The 18,426-nt window shown below is 38.1% G+C and overlaps 1 protein-coding gene across 1 annotated transcript in view; it reads right to left on the bottom strand.

The window, feature by feature from the left end:
* ABHD3 (abhydrolase domain containing 3) overlaps window positions 1-18,426 on the bottom strand; it is a gene marked incomplete at its 5' end in the record, with an annotated part of 24,390 nt that overhangs the window by 4,287 nt on the left and 1,677 nt on the right. Inside the window, 6 exons of the mRNA XM_010145909.1 lie at window positions 4,490-4,655; window positions 4,740-4,788; window positions 5,434-5,607; window positions 11,960-12,072; window positions 14,903-14,948; window positions 16,676-16,858. Coding sequence (XP_010144211.1) covers window positions 4,490-4,655; window positions 4,740-4,788; window positions 5,434-5,607; window positions 11,960-12,072; window positions 14,903-14,948; window positions 16,676-16,858 — 731 coding nt within the window. The remainder of the gene's footprint in view (window positions 1-4,489; window positions 4,656-4,739; window positions 4,789-5,433; window positions 5,608-11,959; window positions 12,073-14,902; window positions 14,949-16,675; window positions 16,859-18,426) is intronic.

Here is an 18,426-nt window from a genome sequence, read left to right as displayed (position 1 = left end):
GGAATGCCTGCCCTTGGCATAGTCGGTCTTGATACAGTTGGGTCACCTTTTATATGACTTCTCCCCAGCAGAGTTTCTTGGTCTGCAGCTTCTCAGGAGAGAATTGTTTATGTTGTGTTGCTGTCCAGTGCCAAAATGCAAATGGTACTTGGCAGTGGTGTGGTACTTTTCTCAAGGCTGTTTCTGAGGACTGTTAGCCACCCACAAATAAACCCACAATGCAATAGAGAAAATTCTGCAATGTGAAGGGCAGATGAATGGAGCACTGGATGTGATGCACTGTAGGATATAGGATGGCATGCCAAGAGATACTACTGTTCATTTCTGTAACCTTGTACTTACATTTCTACTGACCAAAATCTGTACTGCTGTTTGACCCAGCAGGCACAGATCTGTTATTTGTGGTCACAGAACCACAACGTAAATACACATGTGCAGAATTACCTCGTTCAAAATCAATTTGTTATATATTCTTTGCAAAAGATTTTTTTGAAAGAGAACAATAGAAAAACATACTTTAAGCATTAGCTTAAATAAGTCACTTCTGTCAGGGTTTCTGTTGCATTGTTTGATTGATTGCTTAAGTTCCTTAAACTTTAACCCTACAGTTGTCCATCTGGCCATCCCTTGGCCATTTGGTGTCTTCAGACTGCATTCGACTGTGCTGTTTACATCACAGGATACAAAATAACACATGAGCCAAGTTTGAATTCAGAGGTACAGAAAAGGTTCAGTGAGTTCAATAAAAGGTATAACTGAGCTTCAGACATGCAATTATTTGGCACAGTATATCAGAAGGAAGCTGGCATGGTATCTAACTTCAAGGGCAGGCTTTCAGCCTGGGCACAATGCTCACCAGTGGCAATTAGCTAAGCATTTGTATAGTGAAATTTAAGTTGGATGCCTAATACGCTGCTTAAATACTCTGAGGAGAAAAAATGCCACTTTAGATGAAAAGTTAAATGTGACACTGATGATGAACAATATCTTTCCATCTTCTTGATTTATTTTTACTACTTACAAAGTAAAAGGGCTTGACTTGGTTATATTATGTATTTCCTGAAGCAATGGCTCATTTACATTCCCTGGTGAGGAAAGTGTCATGCAATGAAGAATGCATTTGTTTTCAATAGTTAGTATTATGTTTTCAATAGTTAGTATATGAGAACTTTATTCCAGAATTAAACTATGTTGGCTGACAAGGTCTATGAACTTTTAGCAGCAATATTAAGGAAGGACTGTAAAGGAATTGTTTCTTCCTAATATTAGATTGACATCAAAGGGGACACTTTCACAATATATTAAAAAATAATCGTTGGGAAGTACAAAGGGTACCAGAAAGCTGCATATGAAGAAATTATCAAGTAATAGAAGGCAACAGAGACAGCATCTGCACTTCGATATTTAAACACAAAGGAATTTTCCCTGTTTCCTAGCTGTCAGAAACTCCAGCTACCTACAACGCAGGTGGAAGGTAGCTTTAAAGCTGGTAGATATTACTGGAGGAGAAGAGGCAGGAAATAACCAGTCCCCAAACTCCATAAAGGGCTGGTTGAGAAGAAATCCTCTGGCTTTGAATCTGATTGTGAGTGGAAACGGCCTCTGGTGGCCACAGGCTTACATGTGTCCACACACTTTTAAGTCAGAAGAAACAAGCTGGTTGCCAGAATAGTCACCTTCCAGAGTAACACCAGCCCTTTATGTCTGCTAACATAAAACAGCCTGCAAAAGTGTGAAGATGAATGAACTCCAGGAAATGATAGTGGCAGCCATAATTTCGATGCTATTAGTCAGGGTTCCCTGTGTCTTTTGCCAGCACAACTTTTCACATTGAGGGTGCATTGCACAAACAAAAAAGGAGGCAAGGATGCAGTCATGCTATTAGGTGCAAATCAACAGTGTCTTTGTGGCTCTAAGGTAAACTTGGCACCACAAGGATAACAGTTTACAGCCAAGCATTAACCCTGTGAACAAAGAATAAATCAATGCCTAACATAATGGAAAAAGACAGGTTAGGATCAGAGTTTAAGAGAGCACAGATGGTCATTACAACAAACTCTTAACACTTCTTGTTTCTGGTTGCTCATGGTGCTCCACCTCACTCTCCTCTACACTGCATGACATTTAAGGCATCCTAACAATAGGTTTGATACTTAATCTTACACAAGAGACCATCCTTATAATCCACTGTTCATCAAGACTTGTGTTTCTTTTAAAAAACAGCTTCAAGGGAGGAGACATCTACAGCCGTACTCTAGGGAACTCAATCTTCTGGATAGTCAAACTCCACAATCACAGGATTGTTGAGGCTGTAAGAGACCTCTTGAGATCATCTATTCCAAGCCCCCTGTTCAAGCAGGTTGCCCAGGACATGTCCAATCAGGTCTTGAGTATCTCCATAGATGGAGACCTCACAATCTCATAGATAAAAACCTGACCACTCTCACAGCAAAAAAGTGTTCTGTTGTGTTCAGATTGAATTTCATGGTGTCAAGGTCAATGGCTGGGTGTCAAGAGCTGGAGGTTGTATTCTAAAATGAAGAGACAAGGGGGTGGAGTATCTGCAATAGCTTTAATCTAGCTAACAAAGGTCCCAGTGATAATAGGCTGGAGATGGTTAATGAATCCTGAAGGGACAGAGGTACACTGTCTGGTTCACTGCTGTTCTTATTAGTGCTAACTAGCTAGCTTACTCCAGCCACAGTTACCACTTCACTTTAGAACAGAAACCACAAACTGAACTAGAGCTAAACATAGAGGTGAAGCCATTGTTCCTCCTCTAGGATATTTAATAGCAGAAGCATGGCACAGCAGATCACCCACCTTGTACTATGTAGAAAGTCATCCCCAGGATCATAAGACCTATAAAAAATTATCTTCAGAATCACTAGCCAGATTTTATATTTGGACACAGATTTCATGGTCACAGTCCCATCCATTCTCATTTCCAGGACATTACATGCTTATAACAGAAACAGCAACTGGCCAATTTCAAGGAAAAAAAAAATCCCACAGAGGCTAGTAAATGCAAAGGGACTGACTCTGTCTCAGAAAGTCCCTGAACTGCAAATTGTTAAAGGTGGATGCAGCATTCTGGAAGATTATTGCTATGTTTGCTGAGATCTTATTTTTTTTTTTAAGCCTCTGCTTTGGCCAGTGTAAGTGACAGGTAGTTTGGCTAATCCAGAATCACCATTTTCCCCTCATATTAGGTGGCTGTCACTCTTTATAGTGTTCATGCAGAGCATGGATTATTTTATTGAAAAGGAGAAGAAATCAGACTTTTTCTAGAGCACTCTACTGGAGTGGCCCTTTTCATGTCACATTTGTCTCTAACAGCATTTCAAACTATAAATAGTAATGTAAGGAACAGTACACCCATACAGTCTTCCAATTCCTTCATTCTTTTGTTTGTTGTTCTAATCTGTTTGCCTACGCACTTTGGTTTCATGATTACAAGAATCTCTCTTTACTTGCAGTGGCAGAAGAACACTTTCCTGAAATAAATCAAGTGTATAAACTTCATATTTAAATGTGTCAGGTGTTCACTGCTGAAGACTGCCCCCTCTACCAGCTGTTCATTACAGTGGGTTTCCTCTACCTTAGCTTTTGTTCTCCCTCTCTTCTCAGACACCATAACCAATACACAGACCACAAGAACAAGCATATCTTTTAAAGACAGATCAAAAGCAAAATGTTCATAATGATCACGTGTTTGGCAGAAAATAGGAAGAAAGGGGAAACAGAGTTTTCAGCCTATCTATTACTAGCTGCTATTGCTGCTTCATCTTCTAGTTATATTCTTCTTAATTTCAGTGTGCCTCCTTCTAGGACCACACATCATCTGTATCACTTCCTTTACCCTAGATTTTGGCCTGCGTGGTAACTTTTTTTTCCTTTCTTACTTTTAATTTTTAGGCACTGGAGATGTCACTGAGATCAACTGCTGAGTATTTCAAGTCATCTGAAACATAAGCAACTCCCAGACATTCTTTATAGGGGCTGTATTGGAAATGGCAATAAAAAAATACTTGTTTTCACTTTAATTGAGCTCTGAATGTCTACAATCCAGACATTGGAATCAAAGCCCTTCCTTGTACTTCCAAAGTTCTCTTTGTACTTGGTGAACAGTAATGGGTGCTTCTGAAAGGGCAATACCTCTGTTATCTTCCTTACAGTGAGATAACTCACACCCTAAATGTGTATATTTCTTTCTTTTGACTGTAAAGAGTCTGTTAATGGCTAATCATTGCCACCTCACATGCTTCTGCATTCTGTACTAGTCAGGTGTCTCCATCATAAGCTGTTTTATTATGTATCTTACACTGTAAGTAAATTGCCAGACCATCCATCCCTGGAGGTTTTGATCCTATGTACAAGTAACATTTAAATACGCCTCCACACATAGGTCTGACATCATTATCAGGCCTATGTAGTTTGTCTTAATTATTGCATATGCAGATAAATGTTTTTAAAAGCTTAAACTTACCATGACCTGGTGAGAAAACATCATCCACAGAGTTTAGACATAACACAGGAATTCCTACTGACTTCAGCTTGCGACATGGGCTAGCATCTTCATAGTAATCATCAATTGTATGGTAGCCAAACATGACTGAAGTGAACTGCTTATCAAATTCTCTAATGGTTCTAGCCTGAAGTACAGAATTCAAATAGGGAACTATGTCAGCATTTGGAAAACAACATCCAGCTAAAGCAGAAGTAACATTTTCACATACCTTCATCACACGATCCATATCAAATAATTTCTCCAACATTTGTCGATGTCTAAAAAGAAAGAAAGAAAAATTGGAGGGCTTGTTTTTTTGTTATATAAACAGATGTAGAAGTTCTCTGCTTTCCAGATATATTTATAGAAATAATTCCCTAACAAGAACATACTTGTTTTTTATTTGCTGTCATATTAAAAATCTGTGTGGAATCCAAGAGGAGAATTGTTCATTCATACATAGTCACATCCAGCAACATAGTAACAATCTGCATAGCCATAAGAAAGATGCCAAAGATAAGGGAACTAAATATCTGAGAATACAAAATACACCCTAATTTTATAAAGCAAAGGACGAATCAGTCCATCCCACACCAGTCAATGCCGACTTAAGAGTTAGTATATATACATATATACTCAAAGTCAATACATGAACGTGTAAAAGATTTTAAAAATCCATTCACTTCCTCCATAAATAAGAATGGTCTTGTGCTGAGTCCTTTGAGGAGCAGAGAAATTTTGTCACACTGAAGGCAATCTTTCTTGGAAAGATCCTTTTGATTTCAAAACTTACAGAAGAATGCACTCAGGACAGCTATATAAAGCATTGTTACAGCATTGATTTTTGTCAATAATATTATACCTGCTGAAGATCTCATGCTAACATCCTTCCCCCTTGCTAAATAATTGAGAAGTCAACTCACCTGCTGATAGAGGATTGTAGACAAGTAGTCAAGTAATAGTTGAAAAGAAGCCAGTTTAGTGGCTTCTCCAGAGATTCTACAGATTCAAAAACATTCCAACCCGCAGAGAAAATTGCAGCTGCCCTTAAAGGAGTGTCTCTGCCAGTTTTGCCCAGGTAATTTAAAAGAAGCATGCTACAAACAGAAATGAAAAAGAAAAACATATATACTATCAAATTGTTTGCTTCAATTTAAAGCAATTATAACAATCAGCCATCTTTTTATCTGTTTTTCAATAGTTTCTTGTATCAGCCCTACAGTTGTGCCTAATACTCCTAAAAGGTAGTCAATGTGATCCACATATGACTCATGAAGTTTGCTTTCTCTCCTTACTGTCAGAGAGGAACTGAGTGCCTTGAGTAGAATGTGGGTGGGAGTGCATTTAGAAATAAACAGAGATGTACTAGACTTATTTATATCACTAAAAGTGAGGATAAGGTCAAATAAATGTATCTTACTCATGGAACAGGTATTCCCAAGTTGTTAGTTAAGTTTTACCATTTTGCAAGATCTTAGTTTTTTTCCTGATCTGGTAAATTTGATCAGTGTGTCTGACAAATGCAAGCTGCTCCTGGCATGTCTGTCTCACTATGAACATGTCTTTTGAGTTGAAGGTAACACCTTTACCTCACCTCACACATATCAGAGAACAAACACAGCTGTTCTTTAACACAAAGTATGTAAATAAGTGTTGGATAATGAATAAAACTAGTGACACAAAATTAAATTATGAGCCAAATAAATGGTTTAAGTCTTGCCTTTCTCGCCAATTGCAACTTACAGTCTCTACTGCTGATGTATAGTTGTGTTGAAAAAAGGGGAGAGTTCACCAGTACCTGACCCTTCAAATGCAGAAAAATTAAAATAGCAAGAAGAGAGTAAAAAAAAGAATAACAGAAAAGCCATAAGTCTTATTTTACTGCCTTCAGCTCCAAAGTTTACAAACAGCATTTTAATAGCAAGCCTTTAACTCAAAATGTTACAAATTCTACAACATAGTATAGCCCCCTGGACTACCAACACTCTGTACTTTGGCTTCATCTAGCATACTTCAGGAGGCAGCAACCTTTAGCAAAGACATAATGAACCAGCCTGCCATCACAGAGACTTTATACCTGTACACTACCTACCAAATCAAAGGTTAGCAGTGCAAAAGGCAAACCAGTCTTTGGTATAGCCAAAGATTTGCCAGTTGGCAGAAAGCAGCAGCAAAAGAACAGCAAAAGCACTTGGGAATGGACCTCTGACTTCAGCTCACACGGTTGAGCCCAGAGAGGAAAGTCACTTGTGGCACATATAGGAGTTAGGTACCATATCTTCCCTCTCACCCACAGAAGAGGAGGAACCTGAGAGTCACCAGTCTATATTCTATGAAAACACTGACCCATAAACCAATTTAAAAAAAGTTATGGTAGTAAAAGAAGCCACTTTCCCAACAAAATTCACAGAATATATATGTTAGAGAGAAGGTTTAGGAATCTTTATGTAAGAAAACCAAGTCCCTTTCCAAAACAATACTGAAGATACGTAGAACTTATCTTCACTTAAGTAGGGGTTTCATTTACATTTACACCTTTTCAAGTGAAAGTTCTTCATTGGACAAATGTATCCTATACAGATTAACTGGCCTTTCAGAAAATTTTGAAAATAGATAGATAATAAAAAATATTGTAAGATTAAGACAAGTGGATGATTCTCACAAAATGCCCCTGCTGAGATCTCTGCTCCTGCTTAATTTTAAACATTCAAGTGCTCCAATTAATTTTGAAGCATGGAAACAGTCTCCAGAGACCCTTCTGGTTTTCTGTACAATCAAGCATATGCTTTCTCTTTGTGGTTCAGGACTTCAGAAACATATTGGAGGAAGGAGATGGAACATCTTGCCTAAAATCATGCAGTTGTGGTGGTGAGATAAAAGCCAGGAATACAATACAGATCCCCTGTGCCATACTAATAGTGTTTGCCACTATTTAGGATACCATAACTAGGTTAAGCCAAGGACGGAAATGACTCTACGGGCTGAGCTGGTGTTTTGTACCAGTTGCAGAATGGCTAGCTGTTAAAAAACAAAACAACGCAGGAGGCTTAGACACAATACAGCCACACGTATCAATGTGATAACGACTGGTGTCCATTTATTCCCAGATAGCTCTTATTTTTATTCCATAGCTAATTCATTAGTAAACACCATTACATCATATCTAAACATTATGATTTGTCACTGGTTAAAAAAGTTAATTCATTAGTAATCGGTTACATCATTTTTAGGCACTATGATTCGTTACTTGTCATTACTTACGTATTAGGTTAACAGAAAGCCCCCCTTTGATTACCTCACTTAGAAAACTTGTTCAACACACCTGCAAGAAGTTAATAAGACATTCGACCTTGGCTCAGAGTTCTCACTTCTCAGCAGTTTTTTAAACAAGGATCCTTGCTAATTAAAGTTTTGATAACTGAGCTGCAGAGCTGCGATAAGTAATTTCAAACAAAGAACTTTGTAAAACTGCACTTTTGCTACCTGAGAGCCAAGGTTCTGTTAGCTACTAAAGCAGACTTTTAAAAGCAGACTTTAAGCAAACTTTAGAATTATAGCTTTGCTAACTCAAAATAAGATTCTGGATTGCCCAAAATATGCCCATTTTCTTGAAGAAATCCCACAGCTAGCTTCTACTGCACATTCAACCCTGAAAACCTGGTGCTTCACCTACTACACCCCAGCCCTGTTAGTTCCAGTGTAACAGTGCACCACATGTGAAGCTATCCATCACGAACTACTGTGCTATAAATCTGTATGTTGTCATTGAAATGAGCCTCTACTGTAAATGCTTCTTTGGCTTTCACCATTTCTAAGGAAACACAGTTTTGCAACACACCATGTTGTTTCATGTTTTGCATGCAAAAAAGCCTGAGCTGGGGAGAGAAAGCATGCCAAGTGAGATAAAAGCCAATATGCTTGCCAACCTTGTGAAGAAGAGTTTTAAACTGGGTTTGTCAAGGGATGGAGAGCAAAGCCTGAAGAGAAGCAAAAGCCTGGCAGGCCCTGATGAAGTACCAAGGGATAGCATAATGGGGGAGGTTCTCACACTTCCCTGTGAAAGCGGCATGACGGCAGCCCATCTCATGTGCTAGCACATGGATGAACACACATCATGGGAAAAACCAGGAAGAATTAGAAGTCTGTGCAAAATCACAGAACATGTTTACTGGATCACAGAGACATGAAGGACTCACAAGCAGACAAGACTGTGCTATGATGGATATAAACAGATTCCTCTTGAGGCCTTGAAGGCAAGGAGGAGGGTTTCCACCATAGAGAGGGCATTTAAACACACAGAATTTCTCCCTGTACAGGTTATAAGTCAATTCACAGCTAATAGGTCAAAACCAGTTAGAAGGCTAACAAGGGGGATATTATGGTGGGTGTCTGTTATAGACCTCCTGATCAAGAGGAGAAATTAGAGAATACAAGTCTTTGGACAGTTGAAAGAAGCTTCATAAGCATCATGCACAAGGAACTGTAACCATCCCAACATCAACTGGTATAACAATACAGCAAAGCACAAGGAGACCAGATTTCTGGAGACTACTGGGGACAATCTTTTGATACATAATCAAAGATTCAAACAGGGAAAACGTACTATGGGTCTACTACTCACACGTAAGGAAGAATCAGACAGGTACGGAAGGTGCAGAACAGTCTTGGTTGCTGAGATTATTTGAAGGTGGATTTTTAAGATCAAAAGTGAGCAGGAAAGGTAAGCAGCACAATGCTGGGAAGAGTTGGCTTTAATTTGGTCAGGGTTCTTTTTGGCAGGATCCCACGTGAGATGGCCCTGATGGGCAAAAGGGTCTAGGACTGTTTGACCTTAAGGATAACCGAACATAAAGCACAAGTGCAGTACATTCTGATGAGCAGGAAGCTGAGCAAGAGTTGCAGAAAACCATATGGAGGAACGAAAAACTCCTGACTGAGTTCAAGAAGGAAGTATCCTGAAGGTGGAAGGGTACTGCCTGGGAGAAAGAGTCATCACACAAATGTGCAGGGATGCAGCCAGGACGTCTAAAGTTCAGCTCGAGTTGGAAGTAGCAGGGGATACGCAGGACAATAAGAAAAAGGCTTCTGCAACAACAAGGGCTTCTGTTGCAGCATTTCTTGTATGTTAGTATGAAGAAAGGCTCAGAATGAACAACAGCCACTTCTTTCCCCTCATCAGTGAAGCCAGTCATCTCATCATAGAAGGCAATTTAGACAGTTCAGGCATGCATTGTCCTTGGTGAATTCAGTCACCCTCTTATCCTTCATATGCTTGCAAATGGCTTCCAGGGGATCTTCCCAAAGAACTGAGGTTAGGCTGACCAGCCTTTTATTCCCTCCTGTTCAACAAAGCAGGAAATTTAGTGACGAATTTCTAAAAGGCCAAGGCTACCTGTCTTCCCTGACTGCTGAGGTCTGTTGTCAGGCCTCCCAGGTCCCTGTGCCTAGTGGCAGAGTATGGGAGAGTGAATTATCTCTCATGGCAGAGAAAGATCGAGTGAGAGCCCAGTTATGCAGACTATGTCCATTGAACCAAGTGAAGTGCATCAAAGCTTCAAGAGGCAAGCAGACACTGCCATTGTGAGGCTGCTCTCCATGACGTTTGAAAGGGTGCAGCAACTGTGGCATATTCCTGATGCCTGGAAAAAGGCACCCCTCTACAAGAATGGCAATGAGGAGGAAATACAGGCTGGTCAGTCTAACCTCAGCACTTGGGGAACATCCTCTGGAAACCATTTCCAAGCATGTAAAGATAAAGAAGGCGACAACAGCCAGCATGGATTTACCAAGGTCAAAGACAACCTGACTGCCTTCTGTGATGAGCTGACTGCCTTTGCTTGTTAGGAAAAAGGAGTGGATAGATGTTGCTTATTTTGACTTTGGCAAGGTTTTTGACAGTCTTCCATCATCTTCATGTAGCTAGACTGGAAGGACATGGTTTGAATATGTAACCTGCAATGTGGTGGAAATCTGACTAGACCACTAGGCTCAGAAAGCTGTGATAAGGAACTTGAAGTCCAATGGGAGTGGTTGGACCAGTAACTAGTAGTATTCCTCATGGGGTCAATACTAGGGCCACTACTGTGTAACATCTTTATTAACTGGATAATTAAATGGAATGCACTCTTAGTAAGCTTGCACGTCAGACTGTGGAGAGTGACTGGTGAATGGGAACACAAGGCTGCAGTCCCTTCTGAGGGACCTCCTCAACAGGCTAGAGAAATGGGCTGGCAGAAACCTCATGAAGCTCAATGGAAGTGAATGCAAAGGCCTGCACCTCAGACAGATTAATGACTGCATAGAAAGCAACTCTGCTGAAAAAGACCTAGGAAAACTGAACATAACTCAACAATGCACCCTTGTAGCAATGAAGACAACTAATGACATGCTGTGCTTTGTTAGTAAGAGCAAAACAAGCAGGTCTAGGGAAGAGAGAATTTCCCTGTATTTGGCACTTATGAGGTTGTATCTGGAGTACTGTGCCTAATTTGGGGCTTCCCATCAAGACAGAAACTGACATACTGGAAAGATTCATATGTCATACTGAAGACACTGGCAAAATTCCAGCAACATGAATGGAAAAAGATTGGTTTGATTTAAAAGGCTTCCAAGTTACTTATCTATGTGATTATGAATAACTACATTGTTTGAACAGATCTATATTTATCCCAAAGTTCCTACAAGTCATTAGTAGGTTAATGTCAATATATAGGTCTATATCTGTTCACTCTCCATAAAATGTATCAGAAAGAAGGGAAGTCTCAGGAAGTTACTACTGTGTCTGTAATATTTCCAATGGAAGTTCTCCTTTCCTATGATTTTTATTAAAGAGGTCTATTGAACATTTCTTCTAGCTTCTAGCAGCAATTTTTCTAAGCAACTGTGCTGTTATCTGCTCTAGCTGTGCTTTCTGGAGAGAAACCAGGACACAGCAAGTCTTAATACTACATGCTACACCAACCCAATCTCATTTTAACAATACTACTTCTTCTTGCTTCTGAGCCAAACAGAACAGATACCCATATTCAGCTTAACCTACCCACGTAGTGCAGAACCAAAGAATAGTGAAGATAAATCTTGGCATTTTCCAGAGGTTGCTGAGAAACATGATAAGCTCCAATTCCCATTTTTATCCCTCTGCTCCAAAGATAATCTCCATAGTTTCCAAAGATTGTATTGCCTACCTGTTCAGCTGTCAATCTGTGTGTCCATGTTTTCTGTCTTTCTCTACCCCCCTCAACTTTTGAATGTTGGCCAATTTCAACCTTCCCTGACAGAGCTAAAAACCTCAAAGATGTTAAGTTTCTAAAAGTCTTCTGAATACTGTCTGTCTGAGACAGGTCCAAATTAGTAATGCAAGTATTGCAGAGTAATAATTTACAACCAGACTACAACAGTCTTATTTTATGATCATAGTTAAGCTGAATCTTGTGTTACATAATACCTTACCCTCCCATAGAAACACCAGCTGCCATGATTGGAGCTGAGGGGTGCAAGTTGTGTACATGATGAATAACAGCCTCTAAATCTTCTGTGTTAGCTGCACAGTAAGTCCTTGGTGTCTGCAAGAAGTCAGAGGAAAAAATGCATAATAAGCCTTTGTATTATCTTTAAAGACAAAGCAAACTGAACAGTAGGCCCTTTACATAACAAGATAAATTTAGCATTTATTGTGAAGCTGCGCTAAATGGCAAATATAAACCCAAAGCATTTAACAAGGATGTGGAGGAAGGAGTTATACTTGTTATCATTACAAATTAAAACAGGTGACAAATATCTTCAGCAACTGCAACTTCCAGGTCATTAGATGAAATCTGAACCCAGAGCAAAGAGCTAAACTAGATATAACTAGAACAGAACTGGATAGGCACTGATATTTTTAAAATACTCTGAAGAAACAGAAACATATCATGAAGGCTGCAATTTACAGAAAAGGAAGTTTAATGACAATTTTACCATCTTTACTTACATTCAAATGCAAAAGAAAAGATTAGATTTCAAGTGTTGAGAGCTAGCACTTGAGAAGTAAACAATATTTAGATTCTGCACACAATACAAGCAAATAAATAGATAAATTCACCAGTGCTGTTTACCTAATTTACTAAAATATTCTATTAACTCAAGCAATGAAACACATGTATTATCCCTTCTCTATCTACTATCACCATCTCTTCAAATCTTGACTTGAGACTTGGAATAACTTCCACTAGCATTACTGAAAGTTGGGTAACTCCTTCCCTGCTTCTGAAGGATAAGCACAGCTTTTGAGCCTCCCCTGCACAGACAACTGCTACAGGCTACAGTCTGAGGGACTAACTGGAGTGGTATAAGGGAAATTAAGTCCTTTTAGGTACAATAAGAATCAGAGTAAAATAAAGTTTTTTCTAATGATGTTCTCTAGATTTCACCTACAGCAAAAGAGCTTTTAACTATAGAGTTGCTACTACTGTGTTAGTGACCTTGACTTAACTATAGGTAGTGGCTGGCCTGCCAAAATTCAGTATAACATTAAAACTAAATATAAAAATAATTATGAGTGAATTGAACTTATCTGTTGCCTGAAGCAACAATGTATTTTAAGGTGGTTTTAATTGCTTTCAGTTAAACAGGCTGAATATTTGTGATCAAATTTAACAAGTTTAATTAGATGAGACTAATTTCTTAACACACATTTAACAAGAATGTTGAAATTTTGAAGTCAAATACAAGAAAAAAGCAAAGAAAAGCTAAATCTGGATAATTAAAACTGAACTAGTTTTTAATTTCCATTTCTGTTGCACTTCCAGTTCTCATCCACATGAATCACTGTTTTCTCCCTATTAAACAGCGTGAATGTGTTTTAGTTCAATTAAATTGTCAAGTTTACAAGGAAAAATAAGTTATTTTTGGTAACAATGGTCTAATATATTTTAAGTGAAAATGTATTTGATTAAAATTTTCTAAAACTATAGAGATATCCAGCATTTTAATTTCAGTTATTTCCTGACATTTTAATGTCTATCTGTCTACTTATTGTATGAGGATATTTTAAAATACTACCTTAGCTTACACTGGCTGTGGTCAATCTAATATTTTATTATTCCATAACAATAATTCACAGTAACCGTCAATAACAAATGAGAGCAGCATTTTAAAACTGATTCTTTAAATAGCTATTATTTGGTGTAAATTTGAATCTGTCTTTAAAGAGACTAGAAAAAGAGGTACTTGCATGACTAATTTCTACTGTGGCCCTCAAATATGCTTCAAACTCATTAAGGAGGGATTTTACATTAAAATGTAGGAACATCTTTGCAGAAAATGTGATCATTTCAGCTGGCTTGCTTCACAGTAAAATCTTATAAAGCTTAAAGATGGAAATCCGATTACAGAAAAATACACACAATGCATCCAAACAAGAGATCTTTTCTCTTAGTGATTCAGAAATTCATCAATAAGGACTTTGTGTGTCACAAAATTGCTTTGTAGATTCGTCTCCAAAAGTATGCTAAAAACTACTCATAATGTGGCAATATTTGCATTGAAATGCTTTATCTGATTATGGGAAAACATTCTGAGCTTTTTAAATTTTGAAACAGGAGATTAAAAAACTGAAGAACAATATCGATATTATGCACATTCATTCCAGTTGTAGAGCTGTCAACAAAACACATATAAACAAACAGCTTATTCAGCAATATTTCATCATGCCTTATCCCTAGCTGCAGAAAACGTTTAGCTTCAAGACTTTGTCATTTCTGGAATTGCCAGTTATTTCTAAGCAATCATAGTAATGTCTGTCCCAAAGACAAAAAAAGTCTTTTGTAGCTCAGTTTATGTCAGAATTGCTGAGAAAAATACAAGAACACATTTAATTTTTAGGACATGGCTATCGACATAAACGTGGTTCATTAATTCAATAACACATAATATTGATCAATTGTAATGATGCAACTTTTTAACTACATCAAAATCGATTTTAAACTCATATTGGCAACTGGGAAAGTCATTATGATTGCTTATATTTGGATTTGTACATTAAAACAATGGGAGAAAATTGTATTCATTGAACAGTGTTTCTTGGATGTGTGCATTTTAGCTAATGTAGCATTTTTTGAAAGATAAGTATAAAGAATGTTCATTTTAATGTTACAGATATTAATAATACAAACAAGTTCCTAACATGAAATGTTCACAAAAATTATATGTTAACCAGGTGGCCTCTTTGAACTTTAAAATAAAATATGAATATTGGCACATGATTGATCTACCAGATAACTAGATTCTCTTCTTTGCATTTCCAACATATCCTGTGAGTTTCTTTCATTTCAATCCAACCGTACAAATAGACATGAATAATTCCATGTATACTGCTTATAAGTGAGAGATATTTATCTTAGAACTCATCCTTACCAAAAGATCCTCACCAGCAATTCCCCGATTGTTAAAAACCACGCATCTAAAAATTGAGACAGTAAATTCAATTACATACATTGTGCATTTCACTAAAAAAGATAACTTAAACACACAAAAAATGAAAATGTATACAGAAAAATGAGCCAGTTCTATGAATAAGTTCAGCACATAAATATTTACAATCCTACAGATCCTGAAGTCTGACCTGTATGGAACCACCTTTATACCAAAATGGAGTTCAGTGAAGACAGTGGGACTCTATATGAGGCCTGCGATGTGCCAGTTAAGGTCAGATTACAGGATGAGAGCCCCAGGGTTTACCTGAAGATGATACACGCATATTGCTCTGCCTGCACTCTGAGCTGGCCAAATGCAAGCCATAAGCTCTGCAGTGCAGGGCTAAGACTACAACAGTGCTCTGAAAGAGACTGACAGAGACCCATGTGTAGGCACTCTCCAAAGCTAGCTAATTGTATTCAATAGCAAGAAATGAGCCAAATCAAAATCAGAGTGACAGCTGCATCTAAGCTGCAGGTTCTTGGGGATGGGATTTTTTTTTTTTAACTAGTATAGCACAAGTTTGTTCTCTCTGTGCTGGTGGGAGTCTCTGAATTTCCTAGCAGTATTACTGTGATTTAAGGATCTATGCTTTTTTAATAAATCTTACTTTTCTATTACTCTTCTACCATCTCACTGTAAGAATTTTGTTCAATAATATATACTTATTTTAGATGGGTTGAAGGCATGAAAAATTACTTATTTGGGTTTTTTTTCCTCAAACGTTGATGTTTAGAAATGAAATTTTAGCATTCCGTTGTAATCTGACCTAAAACTTGCCTTTTTAATGGTATACCTTCTTTTCTTAAGTGATCAAACACAGATATTTATTTCAGGAATACTTAAAAAATTAATAGTAAGTTGTTGATTTGAGGACTTTTCTCCTCTGATATTTTCTACTGATAAGTTTTAAAGTGATTTTAAAAGCACTTTGAACAGTTAAAGTGGTACTTTACTTTCATAATTCAGTAAAGCAAATCTCCAAACAGAGAAGAGAAAGACAGACATGGAGATAAAAGCTCATATATACATATTTGACATATTTATTATATCAGTACCAGAAGCCAATCTACAAAGATAAAATCTAATAGTCCAAATATACATCCTGGAACAATGACAACTTACTTCAAAGCACAGCAGCAGCAATATGATTACATAAAGAAATCTCCTCATTCACTAATCCACTTATTTTACCCAACTCTGACCAGAAAGCCTAATAATAAAACTAAATTAAGCAGTGACAATTAAGAGGTGACAAACACCTTTCTTCATCACCATCAGTAAAAGTAGGCTAGCTCTCCTTTCTGCACTTGTGAATTTGAGGCTGCTGAATCAAGCGATTTTGGCATTCAGAAGCGGACCTCCTCCAAGGCCTGCTGCCAGCAACCCATCCACACGAGTCTTCTTGGAGCTGAACACAAACCCCTTCTCTAGAAAGTGTAAAGGTAACACAAATACTGACATAACTTAAGAAGCAGCAGCAAAGGCCTATGCTGACTTAGCTGCCTTTCACTGCAATTGGTAGACACTAAAACAGCCCTCCAAATGTACTGCCTGTTACAGAATTCTACTGTTACGATTACTAATAATACTTTCTTATATAAACTAATGTCTTTAGATCTCATTTGCCTTAGGAAGGAATCTTATACATACGCATGCTTATATTGATCTCATTAGAAGAAGCAGAATACAAGCAATGATATACAACAGCACCTGTATCCCAGTGTTTCACTCTGATGGATCATATGAAGGATGTAGGATTCCTTGCTCGTTCCTGTCAGGCCAGGCAATAAGAGGACAGTAGGTCTTGTGCTGGCATCCGGATAATATAAGCTGCCATTATTATCAAGCCAATCCAATGAGATCTGTCCTCCATCTGCGGTTTTAATGAGTTCACTGGAAGGCACATTTCAAGACAACACTGATTAGATTGAAAATACATGCATAATATACAGACTGCACACAGCATACAAATTGCCAGGTATGAATTCTGCATTTTTAATTATGTTTTAAGACTCAAAGTGCCACTGAACTAGGTAGTTTGCATGCTTACCATTCAGAAAGAGCCATGCCTGCAACTGATGTGTTAACATGGTCAATTTGTGGAGTAATTCCCCTTCACAGTAAATGAAGAGCTGGCCTTTCAGGAATTGCTGCTGAGGTACTGGAAGCTTGTAACTACTGCGGGTTTTGGCATTGCCTTCTATTTTATATAGGCTTGTGTACTGCAGATTTCCTTTGGATCATCTGAGAATCTTTTGATAGCACACTGGGCAAATCACATTTTTTCCTCTCTCTTTATCCAAAGAAGCAGCATGAATAATGGATAGCACTTTGTTATGCTTTAAACATGTGGAACACAGGCACACACTACTATATTTTTCACCCTGCACTTCCACAAACTTTGCTAGAATGCACTCTTAAATTATGTATCTTAAGAATGCAACAAATATTATAATATCCCTAAGAAGCTAAGCATGCATTAACAATGACAAGAGTATTTAATTCTTTTTTTTAGAAACATACAGCATCTTCTCGCATCCTGGCAATGAAGACATTGTACAGAGAGCTGGTGTAGAAACTGCCAAAATGGAAGCCAACCTTGCATCTGATTTTTCATTTGAAAATCTTGATAGCACCTACTCCAGCTTTTAAAGCTCATCAGCCTTGTTGGACTCATTAGCTCAGCTTTGTCCTTTTTCAGTAACGGGAAGTAGATGCAATGCTGGTGTGTAGAGCCAACACAATCTCAAATGGTACAAAATAAGCATTGCCCCATGGAACTATGTTTCTTCTCTCACAAGTCTTGAAAGAGTGAGTATACAAGAAGGGCTAGAAAAAGTGGACATGGCCATACCACTGAAATGTTTCCTAGTTACTGAAACTAAGGGAAGCTGCTAAATGCTATTCTACCACGCAAACAGAGCTGAAACAACTTGTGCTGCATCCAGGTTCCAGCACATAAAAGTACTTCTCCTTAGATCTGTGCCAAATGCCTCATTTGCCAGATTACATCTCATTTCTGTGTGAGAGAGATCAGCTGAGGACAAGTGTTAAATAAAAGGTTTTTTAGAATTTAGGTATGAAAGAACACGACATAAAATCCACAGGTAAAAGTTACTCAGAAAAATAATTTTTATATATTCAAAATAAGGCTGGATGTGGCATGCTACGGTTAAGGTAGAATAGGTTGGTTCAACGGACAGAGACAGTGATTGCATGACCTTTGCAAAATGACCAAACACGAGAATATCTGATCCTCCAGATGACTCTGTTGCCATCCAGAGGCATCTCAAAGGCTGAAGAAATGGGCTGACGGCAACTTCATGAAGTTCAGTAAGTGGAAGTGGAAAGTCTTGCACCTGGGAAGGAAGAACCCCATGTACCAGTGTACTGAACCCCATGCACCATGGACTGGGGACTCACTGTCTGGAAAGCAGCTGGAAGAAAAGGATGGGGGGGGG

This window comes from Buceros rhinoceros, unplaced genomic scaffold, assembly GCF_000710305.1.
Source record: "Buceros rhinoceros silvestris isolate BGI_N320 unplaced genomic scaffold, ASM71030v1 scaffold29881, whole genome shotgun sequence".
Lineage (NCBI taxonomy): Eukaryota > Metazoa > Chordata > Aves > Bucerotiformes > Bucerotidae > Buceros > Buceros rhinoceros.
This window is presented reverse-complemented; position numbering and strand designations above follow the sequence as displayed.